This window comes from Lycorma delicatula, chromosome 1 (assembly GCF_047948215.1).
Source record: "Lycorma delicatula isolate Av1 chromosome 1, ASM4794821v1, whole genome shotgun sequence".
NCBI classification, from domain to species: Eukaryota; Metazoa; Arthropoda; class Insecta; order Hemiptera; family Fulgoridae; genus Lycorma; species Lycorma delicatula.
In genome coordinates, this window is record NC_134455.1 from 218,374,211 (window position 1) to 218,394,425 (window position 20,215).

At 35.0% G+C, this 20,215-nt stretch overlaps 1 protein-coding gene across 2 annotated transcripts in view; it reads left to right on the forward strand.

The window, feature by feature from the left end:
• Window positions 1–20,215, forward strand: part of Nup107 (nuclear pore complex protein Nup107) — a 153,028-nt gene that overhangs the window by 93,159 nt on the left and 39,654 nt on the right. For both annotated transcript variants that reach the window (XM_075372608.1, XM_075372600.1), the window contains exons 11-14: window positions 6,716–6,895; window positions 7,614–7,704; window positions 9,273–9,469; window positions 13,852–14,050. In XM_075372608.1, the coding sequence (XP_075228723.1) occupies window positions 6,716–6,895; window positions 7,614–7,704; window positions 9,273–9,469; window positions 13,852–14,050 (667 nt within the window). The remainder of the gene's footprint in view (window positions 1–6,715; window positions 6,896–7,613; window positions 7,705–9,272; window positions 9,470–13,851; window positions 14,051–20,215) is intronic.

A 20,215-nucleotide genomic window follows, 5' to 3' on the forward strand; every position in this document is an offset into this window, starting at 1 on the left:
ATCTGTACGGAGCAAAAACTATCTTTTCCGGCTGCACGTAGAGAATATAAAAAGATAAACAATTCACGGAACCTGGTTAAACCAGACGTATCTTTTGCCACCGCTACATCTAAACAAATTCCTACAAATGTTAATAATCAGCAGTGCGGATTCTGCAATGAACTTAAAAGTTCAGATGCTATCTGATCAAGTAGCTTCACTTACAGCCACTATCTCAGAGCTGACAAAAATGAATAAAAAATCCTCCGTCGCAGTTAGTGAATCAAACAGTGTGATACATACAAAAGTTTCTGTTCCCAAAGTCATACCGGCACGAATAGCGACTATCACAGCTGGCAGTAAGCCACCTAATAAGCTCCCCATAATGGGAACCCACTTAACTATCTCCTCTGGGATGTCAACTACAGCATCCCATTCAAATAAATCTCCTCCACCATCACCTCATATACTGGAGGATATGGTTGAAGAACCACCCGACCCTAGGGCATCGGAGTTCTATAAAATAAAAAATACAAAAAAGAAAAACCGAATCACTACAACTAATTTTTATATAATTTCCGAAATTTAATTTTTTAATTTTTTTTTACACTTATGAACATTATTCAGTGGAATGTTAGAGGTATTCGGTCCCGCATTGAAGATATTAGAGTACTAGCGCACACACATGATCCACTAATCATGTGTTTCCAAGAGACTCACCTTCTACAACATGACCCAATTACACTCAGAGGATACTTCTGTGAGAGATAAGACTGCCTAGTAGACAGTAGGGAGAGTGGTGGAGTAGCGATTTTCATGAAGAATTCAAGAATTCTACAAGAATTCAACTAACCACTGTCATTCCTGCTATTGCAGTAAAGGTCTCTATTCCCTTCAAACTGCATATCTGCAATCTGTATCTCTCACCGAACACTGAGTTCAGTGCTTTAGATATCTCAAATCTCCTCATGCAAATACCATCTCCATCGTTAATAGTAGGAGACTTCAATGCCCATCATATTTCCTGGGGCTCAACCTTCTGCTCCACTCGCGGAAATATGATAAATAGATTGAGACAAGATTTTGACCTTTGCCTACTGAATAATGGATCACACACATTCATGTCCTTATCAACTGGTACTGTATCTAACCTTGATCTTTCCATATGCTCACCGAATGTGCTCCCTCATTTTAATTGGTCGGTTTGTGATGACTTTCACGGCAGTGATCATAGACCAATTATTATTAGGTGTAGACTGCGAGATTAAAAGAAGGCCACGGAGATGGATTGTTGAAAAGGCAGATTGGAACGGATACCATAAAGCATTCCAATCTCAGTATGACGATGGAGCGAACATCCTCGACCAATATTCTTCTTTTACGTCCATGATACTTAAGAATGCCAACAGATATATCCCACAAACATCGGGTAATCCTAGACGTCCTTTCGTTCCATGGTGGAATGATGAATGCAAATTAATGCTATTAGGAATCGACGGCAGGCACTACGTAAATTTAATCGTAGGCCTACAACAGAACATCTAAATTTATACCGCAGGGCTAGAGCGGTGTGCCGTCGAGTATTCTTGGACGCTAAGAGGAATTCATGGACAAAATACGTGAGCACTATCTCACGCACTACTTCCACGTCTACTGTATGGAAGAAAATTCGTGCAATCTTCGGATCACCGAAACAATCTATTCTTGGTCTTATTGATGAAGGAGAACTCCTTTCATCATCCTCGGAAGTGGCAAATAGTCTAGCAAAATCTTTCCGCTCGTTGTCTCTCACCTCATCATATAATAACGATTTTCAACGATACAAGATACAAATGGAGGTGTTGTCGTTAAACATTGGTGATTCGGTTGGTGAATTAAACACTCCATTCGTATTTAAAGAATTGTTACATGCACTTAAAAATTCACGGGACACTTCCTCTGGACCGGACAACATTCGCCTTTCCATGCTTTCACACCTTCCTAATTCGGCACTACAACAACTTTTGAATATTTTCAACGGTTTATTCTCCGAACAAGTCTTCCCACCCGGCTGGTCAGAAGCATTTATTATACCAGTACTAAAACCTGGTACAGACCAAACCAACCCCCCAAGCTACCACCCTATTTCATTAACAAGCGTTTTGTGCCGCAGACTTACATGGTACTTGGAGAAACATGGCTTTCTCTCTCCAGAACAGTGTGGTTTTCGACAAGGACGATCTTCTATTGACCATTTAGTGTCACTAGAAACAGCCATACAAAACGCTTTCCTAAATCGGCAGCATCTCGTCGCTATCTTCTTCGATATAAAAAAGGCGTATGACACAGCCTGGCGACGTGGTATTCTTAACACTCTCAAAGAATGGGGAATCAAGGGCAATATGCTTGCTTTTATCCGGGGATTCTTAAATCACCAAACGGCTCGTGTTCGTGTGGATGATTCGCTCTCAGATAGTGTCATCTTGGAAAATGGAGTGCCCCAAGGTAGTGTATTAAGTGCCACCTTATTTTCTGTAGCCATAAATGATATTACCAAATGTGTTCAGGCTCCTGTCTCATGCTCTCTATTTGCTGACGACTTTGCTATCTACATTGCAAGCCGTTCGGCACCTACAGCAGAGAGACTACTGCAGAACACTATATATCACCTTGAAGCTTGGTCCAGGATTACTGGCACATTTTCGTCCGAAAAAACAAAATGTGTAGTTTTTTCTCGGCTACGAAACCCTTCTATTCCGCAAATTTTTCTGAACGGAGAGACTATTACTATCTCTACTTACGTCAAGTTTTTAGGTTTATTTTTTGATACCCGTCTTACTTGGGCCAAACATTTAAAAGAATTGAAAACAAAATGTTCCAAAATTCTAGATATGATGCGAGTCCTTACTAACACCAACTGGGGAGCCGATAGATCATGTATGATACGTTTTTACTATTCCTTTGTTCGCTCCCGTTTAGATTATGGTTGTGTCGCCTACTCTTCAGCTCGTCAAAGCGTGCTTGAAAGTCTGGATAGTGTACATCATGCTTTCCTTCGGCTTGCCACAGGCGCGTTTAGATCAAGTCCTGTCGCAAGCTTACTTGTAGACTGTGGTGAACCATCACTTTGGGATAGACGAGACCAGCTCTTATTATCTTATTTTGCTCGTCTCAGAGGACAGCCAAATCACCCGGTTCTTGAGTCAGTCTTTAAAAATCCTAATCTAGGAAAGTATGAGGATCATCCACGTCGTACTGCACCTGTAGGTGTCCGTACCTGGCGTCTGCTGCAGCATATAAATGTTGACACACCGTCATTCTTTCCTATGTACCCTTGCTCATATCCTCCATGGAGAATAAACCTCATAAATTTTAATTTTGACCTGACTACATATAATAAACAATCAACACCATCTATCGTCTTTCAGCAGATGTTTCAGTGTGTTCTCTCCAAGACGAAACCAGACGCGGTTGTATACACTGATGGATCGAAACAAAACGATACAGTTGGGTGTGCTTTTGTTGTCAATGAGAGAACTTATATGTTTGGCCTCCCCAGTATTACGAGTGTGTTTACGGCTGAACTATATGCTATAAATAAGGCTCTAAACATCATTAACCCTAAATATAGAAAAATTCTTATTTGCAGTGACTCGTGTAGTGCTCTCCATGCCTTAAAAAATTTTTATTCTAAACATTCTATCGTCATTGAAATTTATAACGCAATCGCTGAGTTGAATAATCGCAACACAGAATTAAGTTTTTGCTGGGTCCCTAGCCACGTAGGGATTCCAGGTAATGAACATGCAGATTCTGCTGCCAAAGAAGCATGTAATCAGCCTCCTTTCACCAACCGAATTGCTACCTCTGATTTTATTAATTGTGTAAAACAATCACTGAGAGCGTGGTGGCAAGGTGACTGGACGGCTACCGTTGATAATAAACTCAGACAGATTAAAGATTCTGTGTTACCATGGGACACCTCATACAGAAAAACTCGGCGTGAAGAAGTAGTCCTTTGTCGATTGCGGATAGGACAGACGAGTATCACACACGATTACCTGATGATAAGAGGACAAGCACCCCTATGCGCACGATGCAACTGCCCCATGACTGTGCACCATATACTTGTGGATTGCATATGTTATGCGGCGTTGCGTCGTAAATTTAATCTACCCAGAAACATCCGTGGTGTCTTGTGCAATGATAATGAAATTTTAACCCGATTGTTTTTATTTCTTCGAAGTGCTGGGTTAATGCAAAAAATTTAATATCGTTGCGTATATTTTTTAATGCTAGAAGAGTTTTCAAATAAGTTTCTTTTTTTCTGAGTTTTTGATTTTTTTTTATTCTTTGTTTTTTTTTTATTTATTTATTTTTTATTTTTTTTTTTTTTTTATCCGATTAGGAGCCTTTTACACTCCTTATCGGAATTTGTTAAATTTTATACAGTTATTTTTTATTTATTTTATTTATTTTTAATATTTTAAAGACTGTCTGTGATATTAGTTGTAAAATTTTAGTAATGTTAGTTTTAAGTTTTATTTCAACTTTTTAATTTTTATTTTTAACCTGGTTTTAATTATATAATTTGTATTAGTTCTAAGTTTTATTTCATTTTGTTGTTTTAGTTTTAAGTTTTATATTAGATCTTTTATGGTTTTTAGTTTTTTTTTAGTCTTTTGTTATCCAAGAATGGGCCCTTTACACCCATCTTGGACTTTGTAAAATTCTATTTACTCTTGACTTTATATTAGTTTTTATCTGTGATATTAGTCGTAAGTTTTATCCATCTTTTAGAATAGTTTTAAATCCTTTTATTTTTTATATAAAAAAAAAGACTCCGGGCGATGATAACGCGCAAGCGTTTTTCGCCCTAAAAAAAAAAAAAACTAACAAAACTGTTACTACCCCTTCCAACAAACAACCCCTTACAGCCTGCATGTGATGAATCTTTATGTATCTTACACACTTCATAGGTGTAATCACTTCCTAATGATAAAACTATTAAATTTTTATTTGTAAAGACTACAAAAATATTTAACTTTTAATTGCTAATAAAAATTTAATATTATTTATTTTGTTTTATTATTTTTATAATCCGTTACTTTTGCAAGTTATATATTTGATTTATCTATAGTAGCAATACATGGGTGGAGAGGGAGAATTAATTCTATTTCAATGTTGCATAATATTCAAGATTGAAGATGATGTAAGGAAAGGACTAAAGCCATTGCTCAACTGCCATTTGTTCTGTTCTGTTTCTCTGTTTAGTAACATTTATTAATATTGAAGAAATTAATATGTATATATATACATACTCACATATATAATAGTTATACAACAAAAGAATGTAAGGTATACAGTTCTGTCAGAATACTCTCCAGATATTAGTAAATGTAACTAAAAACCACATTATAATTAAAAATAGATAAAAGTGGTTTGACAATTTGGCAAACTTAAACAATTTTCAATCTATATTAAATCTTGCAATTAAATTTTGTACATCTGGATTTAAAAAAATTCTTGAAAACATTCAAAATGGTATTTTAAGTTCTTGAAGTATGTAGCCGTTTTCAGCATAGTAAATCACACCTTAAAAATCTCATGGTTTATACTTTCTATTTAAAGTATTGTATTTGCTTTTCAATTTGTGTATTATAATTTGTTATGCCAGCCAGAGTTGTAGGCTTTTGTTTATCCTACACTGCAAGGAGACTGCAAATACTATCTCCATGGTGGTAGCAGGTAGCATCTTAACCTTTCTTCCTAAGATTCCATGATTCCAAGTTCAAATCTCAGTGATTTAAAGATTAACCACTTTTATAATAAAAGAGAAATGTTGGAATTTTTCTTATATTATAAAAATGTTATACCTATTCATAGACACCACTGGCTTAGAACTTATTTTTTAAATTTTGAAAAAAGTTGTTCAAAAACAAAAAGGTTATAATAATATTTTTATAGATATTTTATCAAAGTTTTGTATTTTTACTTAAGTAATATTTAAGAACTTGTACGCATATTAACATAATCAAATGAAATCAGTTGTAGCTGATTTCATTTAATGTTTCACATTGACTGTTAATTTGTACTAAAAAGAATAAATATTGGAGACTAATGTTCTATAAATAATTCTTATTTTCATCAGTTTTTGTACAAATTTTAATTGGCATTGACTGCTGCAGTCATTAGCAAAATAAATATAGTTTATTATAATTATTATTATGTAAAAGACATTTTAATAGTAGAAACTAAAGTAACATATTTAAACCCCATATTCAAGAAATTATATAAATTAAAAAAAAAACATCAATAATATTGTAATTAACCCTTTAATTATAGGACATCACATCACATTTCTGAGGAAATTGAATTACTCCTTATTCAAAATGTTCTTATACAAAATGTATTTATATGTATATTTTTTTTCAAACAGTTATTAATTTTTATACATTTAACCCATTGTATCAATATATTTTTATTTTTTTATGTATTATTTATGGAAATTATCAAATTGTACTTCAGATTGCATATTAAAATTCTTAGCTTTTGGAGTTACTTTTACAATCTATTTATACCCTAAGAAGAACAAAGGATCTTTGTATAGGTATATTCTGAGTTTTTATTTAAAAATGTATGAACTTATAAAGAACAATACATATTCCGCAACTCTATTTATATGGATGTAAAGAAGTTATCTAACTGCAGGTATTAAGTTGTACTTTATTAAGTATTGACGTTTAATTTTTCATAGGTTGAATATAGAAGAGATCTTCACTGAACTAGAAGCTAGTAATGATCCTCATGTTAGTTGTGAAGCTGTCAAACCAGAACGGATGGTACAAAAACTTCTTATATTGGATCGGATTCCAGAATTAATGAGCCAGATGGGTGAATGGATTCAGTCTGATTATTGTAAACCTCAGTTTGTTAGGTAATATTTTTAATGTTGTGATTATGAATGCAAAAAATTGTAAATTTTATATAACTTATTGAAGTATATTAAAATAATTTTTGAAACTTGATTTTATTTATAAGTTATCAATTTTAAAATGTTGACTGTTTGCAAAAACTGCCTGTTTGAAAATTCCAGTTTTTATTTATCAGAGTTATTGATAACATACATAATTTTACTTTTATTACAAGCATGTTTTCATTAATTATTTATTTATGGTAATAGTATCCATTGAAGTAAAGGTAATAGTTTAATAATTTCTCCTGCCAACTTGTGCTCAGTATATAAACTTCATGAGAATAATCAGAAAAATGGACAAAATTAATACATAACTGGAGCAATACAACCAGCAGTTATATATTGTGGGAGATAGTAGCAATATATAAATGCAGATACTGAATTTAGGTGTATGAATGTATACTGCAATCACAGAAGTCTTCCAAAATAATGCTAAGACCAGTTGCTAAATGTTACCTAAGTGGATATACTTGAATCTGCCCATTCTAGGATTTTTAATGGAACGTATATTATTTGATAAATTTATTTTATATTTTATAAAAAATTGTACATCATTTTTGTTAATGGAAATTACTATTTATTTATTTCTTAATAATTGAAATAAGTAAATTTACATATAAATTTATTTCTAGTTCTTATTAAATTAATGAAACTGTTCTATGATACCTTTATGTTTCAGATTTTTGGCCCATCTTGTTTTAGTTTTAAGATTAGTAGGAGAAAGTCACCTGGAAGATGTAGGAGATGAGATCTTAAAAGCATATGTGAAAGTAAGTTAATTATCCTGTTGACATGATATGATTTTTTTTAAACAATTTTTATGCCATTTTAGTTATTTGATAAAATAATTATATCCTGTTAACTGTTATCTTAAAAATGATAATTCTTCTAATGATGCGTGTATTCATAAAATTTGGATCATTTTATTATTAAAATTTTTGCACTTGACTTTGAATTGGATGGGATTTAAAACATTCAGATTGTTTCTACTTCTGCGTAACATTGTCAAAAGTTTTATAATGAAAAGTATAATCTCTAACTACATCACACTGCTTTTGTTAGATCTGAATCTGAATCTAGATCAGTCTTCTTCGACGTTCTTCACAGATTAAAATATAATTGTTTCATCCATCATAAAATGATAACCATTGTTTATATTATTCTGTAATAGTTAACTTAAATAAGTATTACTGGAAAATTACAGTAGCTATTGTTATAATAAAAATAAAAATTAAGCTTTAATTTTAATAATTAAAATATTTTTTATTTTGTAACCACGTACAAACTTGATCAGCAGTGACTATTGTAGTATTATTTATATAAATTATTACAAGTTTTATTCAAAAATTAAAATTATAAGGAAAGACAGAGTAGCCTAAAAGTCATTATCAAATACACAGGAAGTGACCAACACGCTGGTCATCTAAAAAGTAAAGAACATTTAATTACATTCATTTAAAACAGTCAGGGATTAAAAAATATTTATTTGATGTTTACAACAAACTTTTCTTAATTTTCTAAATAGATACCACTTCAATTTAAACCTTAAATTAGAAATGTATCATTACAGAGATCCAGCACTTCTTTTGTTAGCAACTGCTTTTTTCCTCATTATCACTTTTAGAGTACTACTGTTTACAAATACTTTTAGTTTAGGAAGTAATGATAAATGTTAACGCAAGATCAGGACAGTGCAGTGCAGTGGGTGTTCAGATATTTCCCAGCCAAAATTGTGAGCAGTGCTTCAGTAGCTGAACCCAACCGCTGTAACCAGTATCATAAAAGAATGCTGTTACAATAAACTATATTATTTTTTTTGTATTGTATGAAAGAGGCAGTTAGGGAGATAGTGACTTTATTGTGCCACTTTGTATGAAATCATCAAGTAAAAAGGTATACTGGTCCCACATATGTCACCATCATTTTCCTTATGATCAGAGATTTCATTTTGAAGGAATTCTTGAATAGTGCTTGATGCCACTCCATTAATTGTTGTTTACTGTCATTAGTTTTATGACAGATCCACAAGTGATAAAATTAAAAACTGGTTCATCAACCTCTCACTTATTAATCTAGCTATTCTCCTTGTAAACAGAAACAAACCTTCTCTCATAATTTCAAGTCTGCTCTTACTTACTCTACTTTCTAAAAATTTGTTTTCATTGACGTATGAAACAAAACTTTTGGTAATTTGGTCACACTTTACTTTATGAAAGGGTTAACAGTAAGATATTTTATATCAGACTTGTCAGTACTCATTGTTAATAATTTAAGATTTTATTGAACTAAATAACATGTTGAATATTTAAAAAGTTTTTGTTCTAAATGTTCTGTATAGATATTAGTCAGTCAAAGAGATCCAGAACTTGTTGCTCACTATGTTGCTACTTTACCTCAAGAAAATCAAGTTAACGTATTTGCCAGCTACTTAGAAACTGTTACTGATCCTGAAGAACGCCATCTGTGTTTAAAAGCTGCTGAAGCAGTTGAACTACAAGTTGAAGCTATTACTCAACGTGTTGTAGAAAATATTAGGTATTTAACTTTTCTTTTTTTTTTTGTGTATTTATGAACTCTGTGAATTAATTCTGTAATTATAAATAGTTTTTGTTTATTATTGATTGGAAGTCAATATGAAGTTATTTGTAAGTTCAGGCAGTCTAAGATATTAGGTTATTAAGTTTTATAACAAATTCTTTTTTAAATATTTTCATTATTTGTAAATTTTTTAAGTTTATTTGTTTAGAACTCTACTCAAAAGTTTAATAACTTTCAAAACTCATTTTAAGCACCTACTCTTAAGAAAATAAACAATAATAAGAAATAACACTGCCGAACAAAACATTTTTTTTTTTTTAATGTTTCCTTTACTTCAATAGTCAAATCTTACTAATTTTGGGTTGAGAAAAACAAATATGACCAAGAAAAATTTTTATTAGCTCTAGTTTCTGTGATATACAATAGGTGGAAGTATTTTATTTTATCGGATTAAGAGAAAATGGTCCATTTTAATTACATATACCAAAAACGTAGAAAGTTCATTTGACATTTTTTTAATGACAGTTACATTCTAAGAGTTCTTAATTGATGAAAGAATATCTGGCAGTTGGTTGGGTCTGAAGAGAATCAGGTGGCTTCATGAGATTGTTGTCTTTTGGCTTTCCTCTTTTAAGAGAGCTTTGGAGCATCCCTACACACAGACCAAGAGTAATCCACAAGGATTGCTTCATTCCGACAGCCCTGATATTTTTGCTCCATTACAGAAACATCCTGATGGAATCTTTCTTTGTGCTCATTACTGACAACTGTACAAAAACATCCAGGTGTGAGTGGAGAAAATGGATTTTAAGGGATATGTTGCATCTGAGTTAATGGTATTTTTGCAGAAGTACTTTCACCAACTGACTGTAGTTTCTATCTCTTTTGTTGCCTAAAAATCCATAAATGACTCCCTTTAAGACTTTCCAAGCTTCCTTTTCTTTCCTCTCCAAAATTAAGTCAAATTCAGGATCCTTTACAAGTTGTCGAATTTGTGGCCCAAAAAAAAATACATCCTTAATTTCTGCATCACTTAATGTAGGAAATTTGTCTCTTAAGTACTTAAAGGCCTGTCCTTTTTGGTTCTTACTTTGAACAAAATTTTTCATCAAACCTAGCTTTATATGAAGGGTTGAAAGAACATCTTTTGTGCCCACGAGAGGCTCGGCAACGACATTTTTCTCGCTGGAGTTAAGATTTTTTGCAGGCCAGTCTGCTTGAATGTAATGTGATTTCCTATCCCTACTGTCCCACGCACATAAAACACAGCAGTATGTAGTGTACCCCAGTTGCATTGCTAGGAGTACAGCGATGACTTTTAGATCGCCACAGATTTTCCACTTGTGTTCAGCATATTTGATTGAGTCTAGCAGATTGCCATGTTTGCATAAGTCTCCTTTATGTGAATTGCATAACCAACAGGAATAGAAGGAAGATGGTTGCCACTGTGCTTTCAAACTAAGCTTGGAGGAGTCTATGAATAGCCTCCATTCAGTTGGATCATGATTCAGATTCAAACATTTCATCAAACTACTAACATTGCAGAAAACAACAAGATTGTTTTTCTTCTCAAAAAAATAAAGCAGATACTTATGTTGATGTCTATACTGTGAGACCCTGAATCACATTGGAGAAGATTCCAATCCTGTAGTCTTGATCCTAGAAGTTCTGCCTTCACATTCGACAAATCAAGGTCTCGAATCAGATCACTCAATTTCGCTTGACTCAAGTCTGTGTGGTTTATCATTTTTGTCAAAATCAGAGTCATGGGATGTGGAAGGCTTGTTGGGTTCTTACACTGTCTTCATTTTCTACTTCAAGCTGATAATTTTGGGGTGGTGTAGGAACTGGTAAACTATCTGAATGTGGAATAAGTCAAATAGCAGATGGAAGATTAGGGTATTAAACTGTTTCTGTTTTCTTCATTGATAATCATGCCTTAATAGGTGGAGTCAAGTAGAAATAGCAGTTATCTGTATGGTTTGTTGACTCCCATCAAACCATAGGCACAGCAAAAGCCATAGATCATTTTTTTTCAGCCATTGTCGTAGTATAACTGAACAAGAGTTGCAAAATATATGTGGAGTCCATGACTTATCCTGGTCTCCTACCTTCATACCAAAATAATGCTGATAGGCAGCCTTCACAAGAGGCGTCAGATTGTGTTTCTGTGACAAAAATGTTACTTCACTACAAATACAACAAAAGTTATTCACTGAATTTACACATTTTCATGGCATTTTGATTTAACAAATTTTTCACTTCAAAAGCACTCGAAAACCAGAAATTCTGCAATAATTACATCACAAACAATATGAAACTCATAGTCACAGAAACAGTAATAATGTTTATAACCTACAAACAGCTAGAGAACGTTGTGTTTTGTCATTTAACAGGTGTGACAACTCCAAAAACAAAATATTCCCAAACTAAAAATGTAGATCTGGTAAAAAAATGACATTCTACCTCCAAAGCAAGAACTAATTGGTCATTTTTACAGTGAGTTCTGAATTCAGCAGATGGAAATATATGAGAATAAGTTACTTTTGAGCCTGAAACATTTTCATGATTGGGCAGTGTAATTAATGAACTAGTGAAGTTTGTACTTGATAATTGTATTAGGGAAGTAGTACATTTAATTAAAATTATTCAGTTTATATTTAAAAATATATTCAAATTATGATATCTTTTAACAAACCAGAGATTTCTGTGAAAATACAAAAGTACCAAGTTTTTTTTTCAACCTCTGATCGTGCATCTAAGTAAACAAGAGATAGGTAGGAGCTAGGTCTGCGCATTATGCGATTGCGCCCCCCTTCCACAATCTGTGGTTGGGGACTCAGACTGATCCTCCTTTCCATTAGTTTAAGCCAAGCTATGGGCAATTGAACATGGCCGCTACGATCTACGCTTCTATGTTTGCCTCCTGCTTGCAGAAAAGATAGATCGTAGATCTATCTTTTCTGCAAGCAGGAGGATGTAGCACTGCTGAAATCCATCGCAGAATGACTCTAGTATATGGTGAAAACTTAATGAGTGATGGTAGTGTATGGGAATGGTGTAGGAAATTTAAAGAAGGGCGAATAGACATCCATGATAAAGGTGGGCAAGGATTCAAGTCTGTCACTATTGTATGCCTGGTTGAGTGTTGTTGATTTTGTCTGCAACAAACAGAGGTTTATGGTAAGTGAACTTTCTGCAGAAATTTCAAGGTCTCTGTACACAATTGTGACTAAAGACATAGGATACCGGAAAATGTGTGCATGTTGGGCCCCAAAAATGTTAAGTGACAATCACAAAACGCAGAAAATTGTGTCAGCCTTAATGTTTTTCATGCGTTATGATAATGAGGGAGAAGAATTTTTATAGTCTATCGTTACTAGCAATGAGGCTTGGATCCATTATGACAGTCCAGAAACCAAAGAAGAGTTTAAGCAGTGGATGCATACTTCTTCTCCAAGCAAACCAAAAAAGTTCTAACAGATACTGAGCAACAAGAAAACATTGGTTACAGTTTTTTGGGACCATAAAGATATCTTGTTGGAGCATAAACAAACAAACAGACATACTCTTGTTCAGCATGGTTTAGATCTGTGACAATGCACAACCGCACTGTGTCAACATGATGCAAGACCTTCTTGCGTCATGTTTTCTACCTACATGTTTATCTACATGTCTATCTACATTTTTATCTATCATGTCTATCTACATGTTTTCTAGTGGGAAGTTTTCTACCATCCACCGTATAATCCAGACCTAGTACCTAGCAGTTTTAACCTTTTTCAAGAATTGAAGGCATGATTGGGCGGACAACATTTCACCACCAACAAAGAACTTCAGGATGCTGTCAAGACATACCTTACCTCAGTGACGGCAAACTTCTTTGAAGAGGGCATCTGAAAGCTGTTGTCACGATAAGACAAATGCCTCAGTCATTTTGGCAATTATGTAGGAAAATAATTTAGATTCTACTCAACTTTTAGTAGTAAAGTCATTTTGTTATGTCAATGTGTCTTTTTTTGTAGCCTGTCGGAAAAAAACAGCACTCATAGAAGAAAATAAAAAAGTAATAAGCAATAAGTAAATAAACAAATAAGTCTTTATAAATAAATTAAATAGGGCCTTTCCAGCCTTTAGTTATTAACATATTTTATTTATTTTCATGATTATAAACTATGATTCTCTACATAAAACTGTCAAGAGTGTGTCAATCCTTGATATTAGGCTGTGTAAAACATATAGTAGACATTACAGTCTGCAAAGAGGAAATGTTAAAGTAACTTTAAGTTTGTAAATTGTGTATTAAGTCCCAGTTTTTCTTTTTAACTTTTTACATTTCATTCAAGGCGAATCTTAACTTTCTTTATTCTTTTTTGTAGAAATAAAACTGCAGAACAACAGGCTGTTTTGAGTCTTCTGGGAGAAACAACAGAGGAAGATTTATCTAAAGTTTCTGCACTAGACTGGGTGGTCTTTTATCCACAGCAACGTACAGAGGCACTATGGCAGGCAAATGCACTGATAAGAAGTTTTTTAACATTGAATAAACTTGATGCTGCACGTATGGCTTTCAATAAGGTAGATGATTGATTATTTATTGTTAGTTATAGATACATGTTATTCAAGGTACCTGTTGTAGACTGCATTTTTTTCAAGAACTGGAAACAGGATTCTGTAATTGCGTGGTTCTATACAATATAAATATGAATTAAAGTACACATTTAAATATATAGAGTATAATTATTCAAGTCATTTGAGTGTAATTTTGATAATTCATTTATCCTCTATGAGGTATTAATAAAATTTTTAATATCGTACACTTTAATACTCTTACACTTTTTAATACCTTATAGAACACTAAACTATTATTTTTAATAAAAAATAAAATTATTTCTACTTTAAGAATAAGCTTACCAGAAAAGATTTAACCCTAATTTCCTACACTGTTTCACTATGGAAGAAAAACATTTTTATATGCCGTTAAAAAAAATTATTTTATTTATTTATTTATTTATTTTGCTTATTAATTTCATCATTGATATCCCACACCCTTATTTTTTTTTAATTGTCATGTTGCAATTCTACATCAGATGGCTTGCACAGCTGCAACTACCATTGACAAATGTATCCTATCCATGAGCAAACTCTAATTTTACACTCGTTTAAATCTAACTTTCTGCATACTCCTACAGCTGCTGCTATTACAATAGTTAATCACCCTATGGCCAATGCACCCTGCATAAGAACTGAACTAATTTTACAACAGCTTATAATGTATCTACACTCATTCCAAATGACAAAAAATTTCTGTTTATACTCTAATCCCAAGTGAAAATTAAATGTTGTCCAATCAACTGAAAAAGTTAGAAGTAGAGGTGTCTGAAGAAGGAAGAAAGTGTGATGTTAATCTATTTTAATGATGTCTAAAAATATAAAATGTTTAAGAATACAAAGAAAGAAGAATTATGTATAATTTGTTCATTCTTTGCTAGAGGAGAAATTTAATTTAAATTAAACTGGAATAAACAAAGTGCAGTAGAGGGATAATGAGGAGTTAAATACTAAAAAATGAGGCGTTAAATTACTGTCCTGAAATAAAAATTTATTCCTGTAATCAAATTCTTTTATTTAGTCCTATTTCTGATTCCTAAGTAATTCATTCAACGGTTGATTATTTCAACCGTTGAAATAATCAACGGTTATTTCAAAATTAACAGCTGTCTAAAGTGAGTTTAAAGTTTGTTAATCATATGGACATCATACCACTGAGAAAAGTAATTTCTGTATTCAACACAGTAAATATGGAAAACTTCATTTAACTACTGAAATGCAACTTGAAAATATTTAAGTATTTACTTTACTGTACAATAAATACTTTTCCATATTTACTACTTTTTATTCACTGTCCATCCATTGCTAGTTAGAGTTTTTTGGCAGTGAAATATGAACAGTAGGAAAGCCAGAAAGAGAAGAGTAGTGGCTTTTGAGACACGTTCTTAAGTAGGTTGATAGTGGAAGTTATAAGATGAATTGGAGATATGAGTAGTTTATGGAAGATTCTTATGCAAAGAACATGTATTGTGAGATATTCATTAAGGTTCCCAGGTTTGTTGAATGATTATAGAAGGAAGTATAGAGGGTAAGATCATCTTCAATTATCTGTTTTGTTGACTGTACAAAACATATAATTGAGGATGTGATGTGTAATGCATAAGTTGGGGTTAAGAGAGTGAGTGACAGATTAAAAAGGAATGAAGATGTACATCAATTAGTGAATTTACTGAAAACAAACAGAGGTTTACTTTGAATGTAGCAATATATGTATATGGAACTTATTAGCTTTTTTAAACCAGTTGAGAGCTTGTGAACCCTGTTGTTTTCAGATTTAGTTGCTGTGATTTTGAAAGTTGTGGATAAAACTTCTACAGTAGGAATAAATGTAATATTACTAGTAAAATGGATTGTAGAAGTCTATATTAGGATATTTTTTTGTTTCAAAATACTTGCTATAAGTAACATTGTTGACATAATTCTCAGAAACTAAATAATTTCATTGCAATTTCATTTAACCTGCACACACATACACACTGATGGTCTGCATATCAAGAATATCTGAATGATCTGTATAAATGATTTTTTAGGTTCATAAAGTTTGAACTTAAAATATTGTTTTTATTAAAATTACAACTGAATTTATACTATCAAAAAAATTATATTGAAATAAAATATGTATTATTTCAAACTGGTAATTAATATTTAATTTGTGAACCTCTAAACTGTAATTTTTGGTAGGCGGTGTTACTGCATTTGCTTATTTAGTCACTGCAACATTAATACTACAAGTAAAGAAGTAAAGTCCACCTTTTTTTTCCCCCTTCCCTTTTCTCCCCAACCGGATATCCATTTAAGTATACGCAGTTGGGGAGAGTGTACATATACAAAGGAGGCGTCCCCCACCCACCGGCAGCACGTCCGGCACGGCAGGTTAGCCTCCCCGGTCTCGGATCTTTTATTTTCCATTTGCCATGCCTCTAATCCCCCACCACATGGCCAAGGTCTGGCAACACCGTCCCTCAGCCCCTCGGCAGGGAACCGGGTCTCGTTCTTTGTCTTTTGCCATGCCTCAAACCGGCGGCACCGACCCCATTAAGCACCAAGGCACCTGCAGGGCCGACACCGGCGGCCGGGACTCGGTCTTAACTTTACCCCACAGTTCCCCAGGAGTTCCCTCCCTTCTCAGGAACCCACACACCTCAGCATGCGGGCTCTCCACGGAGGGACTGTCCTCCTTTCCCTACTTTAACTACGACCCCCGTCTTCTGTCTTTGTCTGTTTTAATACGGAGAATTTCCCCCGTGAACTTCTTGAACCAGTCCCAATTTTCCTGACTATACACCATCCAATTAATTAAATTGTCAGGGGTCAGTCTATTAATTAAAATTTCCCTTCTATTATCAGCCCATCTGGGACATGCGAAGATGGTGTGTTTTCTACATTGTCGATCTCCTGACAATAAACACATAGTGGAATGGCCCTCTTCCCAATTCTGAAGAAATATTGACCAAAACAACCATGGCCTGTCAATAGTTGCGTGCTATAGAAGTTCACGTCACCCAGTCTCTTACCAACCCATGTATTTATGTTGGGGATTAGCCTTCTCATCCAATCCCCAACTCTTGAGTGCGCCCACGCATTCTGCCACTCTTGCTGTATTAGCTCTATGGTCTCACCTCTGGGAAGTCCCGTGGCTCTTAATGTCCTCTCTCTAATTTGCAAATCTAAGGGGGAACTTCTGTTATACACAACGCATCATACGACACTGTTCTGTAGCCTGCAGCCACCCTAAGCAGAGCGAGTCTATGAACACTTTTTAGTTTAGTGTTATTTCTCTGTGTATTTATTGCATTTCCCCATACCGGGGCCGCATACAATAACGCCAATGTGGTGGCCGCTGTTATCAGCCTTCTGATTTCCATCTTAGTTGTGCCATGATTTTGAAAAAGCCCCCTCAAGGCCTTAATGGTGGGGGTAACCCTGTTGCAAATCATATCGACATGTTTACTAAATTTTAAGCTTTTGTCTAGCAGAACACCAAGGTATTTTGCTTCGTTGACTTCGATGACTCTTTCTCCTCTGATGTTTATATTTATGTTTCTGATGGGTCTTCTACCAGCAAGAACCATGCAACAAGATTTCCTAAGAGAAATCTGCAACTGATTTCTTTCCAGCCACTCGTCAATTAGACATAGCGCTCGATTGGCTTTGTCCTCTACGATATCTACATTTCTATATTCCACTAGAACCGCTATGTCGTCCGCATAGCCGACCACTGATACCCCTTCCGGGTAATTTAATCTAAAATCCCATCATAGAAGACGTTCCACAGGGTAGGTCCAAGCACGGATCCCTGAGGAGCGCCTCCAAACACCTGATATATAGCTTTACCTTCAAGCATTTTAACTTCGATAAACCTAAGATGGAGGTAATGATTAATCTGATTAATCAGATTAATCATTACCTCCATCTTATGTGCATATTTTGTAGGGCCTCTATTATAGCTATCCACGGTACTGTGCCGAAAGCGTTTTTGATATCGAGCATAATCATGAGGGGAATTTTCCTGACTCTTCAGGATCCACTTCTAGTTGTTAAAGCCCAGTTTTTAACTCTTTCAATAGCACTTATAGTAGAGCATCCTCTCCTAAACCCGTACTGTTCTGGGTGTAAGCATTGCCTCTCCTCAATTTCTTTCCTAAGCCTGGTTTCAATAAGTCTTTCTACGACCTTCCCCATATTGTTAATTAGCGTAATTGATCTATAACCTCCTGTTTCATTGGCTGGTCCTGCCTTGGGGAGAAAGACCGTCCTGGCTGCCTTCCAGCAGTCAGGAAAACACCTGTTTTGTAGGCCAAAGTTGGCAATGTCCACCATTTCCCAGGGTATTATTTTTGCAAGACCTTTAATGATGGCAGCTGTTATGCCATCAGGCCCTGGGCTTTTTTTATTCTTCAATTTGCTGATAGCCTCCATTACCTCTTGCTGAGTGAACCTGCCGCCTTCGCAACCAATCACTGATCTGTTAGGATTTTCCGCTCTGGGGAATAATGTTCTTACTAGTTGTGCCGACGTTTCATTACTCAACGTCGGCACATGCCTGCCCAGATGTTTAGTGATGATTTTAAATGCCTTGCCCCAGGGGTCAGCATTAAGTTCATCGCACAGTTCCAGCCATTTACTTCTTTTCATTTGCTTTATAAAAAAGTTCATTTTCTTTCTGGCTTGTCTGTAGTTTTCTACAGCTAGATTGCCTTCCTCTATCATGCCGTTTCTAGCTCGTAAACGTTGTGCAATTCTTTTACACCGTTGCATTATCTTCCTTTGGTCTTCTATTTCCGGTGACCACCAGTATACCGGAAGGTGTCTATTGTTGTTTTGAGGTATCTTGGCCATTTCTTCCTTGATGATGTCTTGAAATATCATCGGGTCTATTTGTGCGCAGTTCATGATTTTATTTGCCGCGTTTCTGATTACGCGGTGGATCTGGAAGTCGTTCAATCGGTGGTTGATGTGTATCTGTCTTGTTCCTGTAGGGTGATCTCCAATAGTGACTGAAATGGCCTTATGGTCGCTGCCGATTTCCTCATTGAGGACTGCGAAATCAATTGTATTAATATTCAACCTGCCGTCAACTAAAACTAAGTCTATTCATGTCCTCTCGCACGGTACGTGGCAGTCCCTTCATTCATGCAGGACGCCCCGGTGGCCTCCAGTAGTTCCTCAAGAACTCTTCCCCTAGCATTGGAGGTGGTGGCTCCAGCCAATGCTGTCGTACAGTTAAAATCTCCCAACACGACTGTTCTTTTACGGGAGCGTGTCATAAGTTGTTGTAAGCTAAGTAATTTCTGCTGAAAAAAAACTCATGTCCCAATTCGGGCTGATATATATTCCGATAATTATTATATCATTTAGTTCTATGGCTACAATGCCATCTTCTCTATGGTATAAACTATGATCCACGTTGCCTACGATTCTCCTAATGGCTACGTCCCCGTTTCTGTCGGGCAACCATTGACCCCTGGTCACCGAGTACATGTTGGGTTCTGTGGCCACCAGAAAATTGAAATTGCTTCTTGTGGCCATCTCTATCGACAGATCCACCGATAGCCTGCTCCTATTATTGATTAGAAATATCTTACACATGATTTTTGTTACAACTTGTATTAGCAGTTCTATGTGACGTAGATCCGCAGTCAAGCCATCTCGTTGCTTCTTTGCAATCTTTGATAACGTGTCCCAGTCTGCCGCAATTGAAACATAATTCTGAACGATCCGGACCTCTACATTCTCTCCTGCCATGCCCTGTATTCCAGCAACGATAGCATGTCGACTTCTGTGCGTATGTGTGCTCTACAGCACACCCAGCCAACCCTCAGCCTTGATACAATGAGCTTAGTAGCGTTTCTTTGGTTTGTGACCACAGTGGCATTTTTTGTATTGCCATATGCTTCTCTTATAGATGTGATTTGAAAACCTTCACCAACTCCAAGTACTTTTTCGATCGCCTCCTTGATTTCTCTTTCTGTAGTATCGTACAGCAGGTCCTTGACATGCACCACTGTTCTACGGTCGCCTTTGGTTCTAATGTCAACTTGAAGTTCTTCAGCCCTATTCTTGAGCAGAGAGGAAAACTTACCTGCTTTCTGTGATCCGCTAATTCTGACCTCTAGTTGTTGGTCTCGGCCT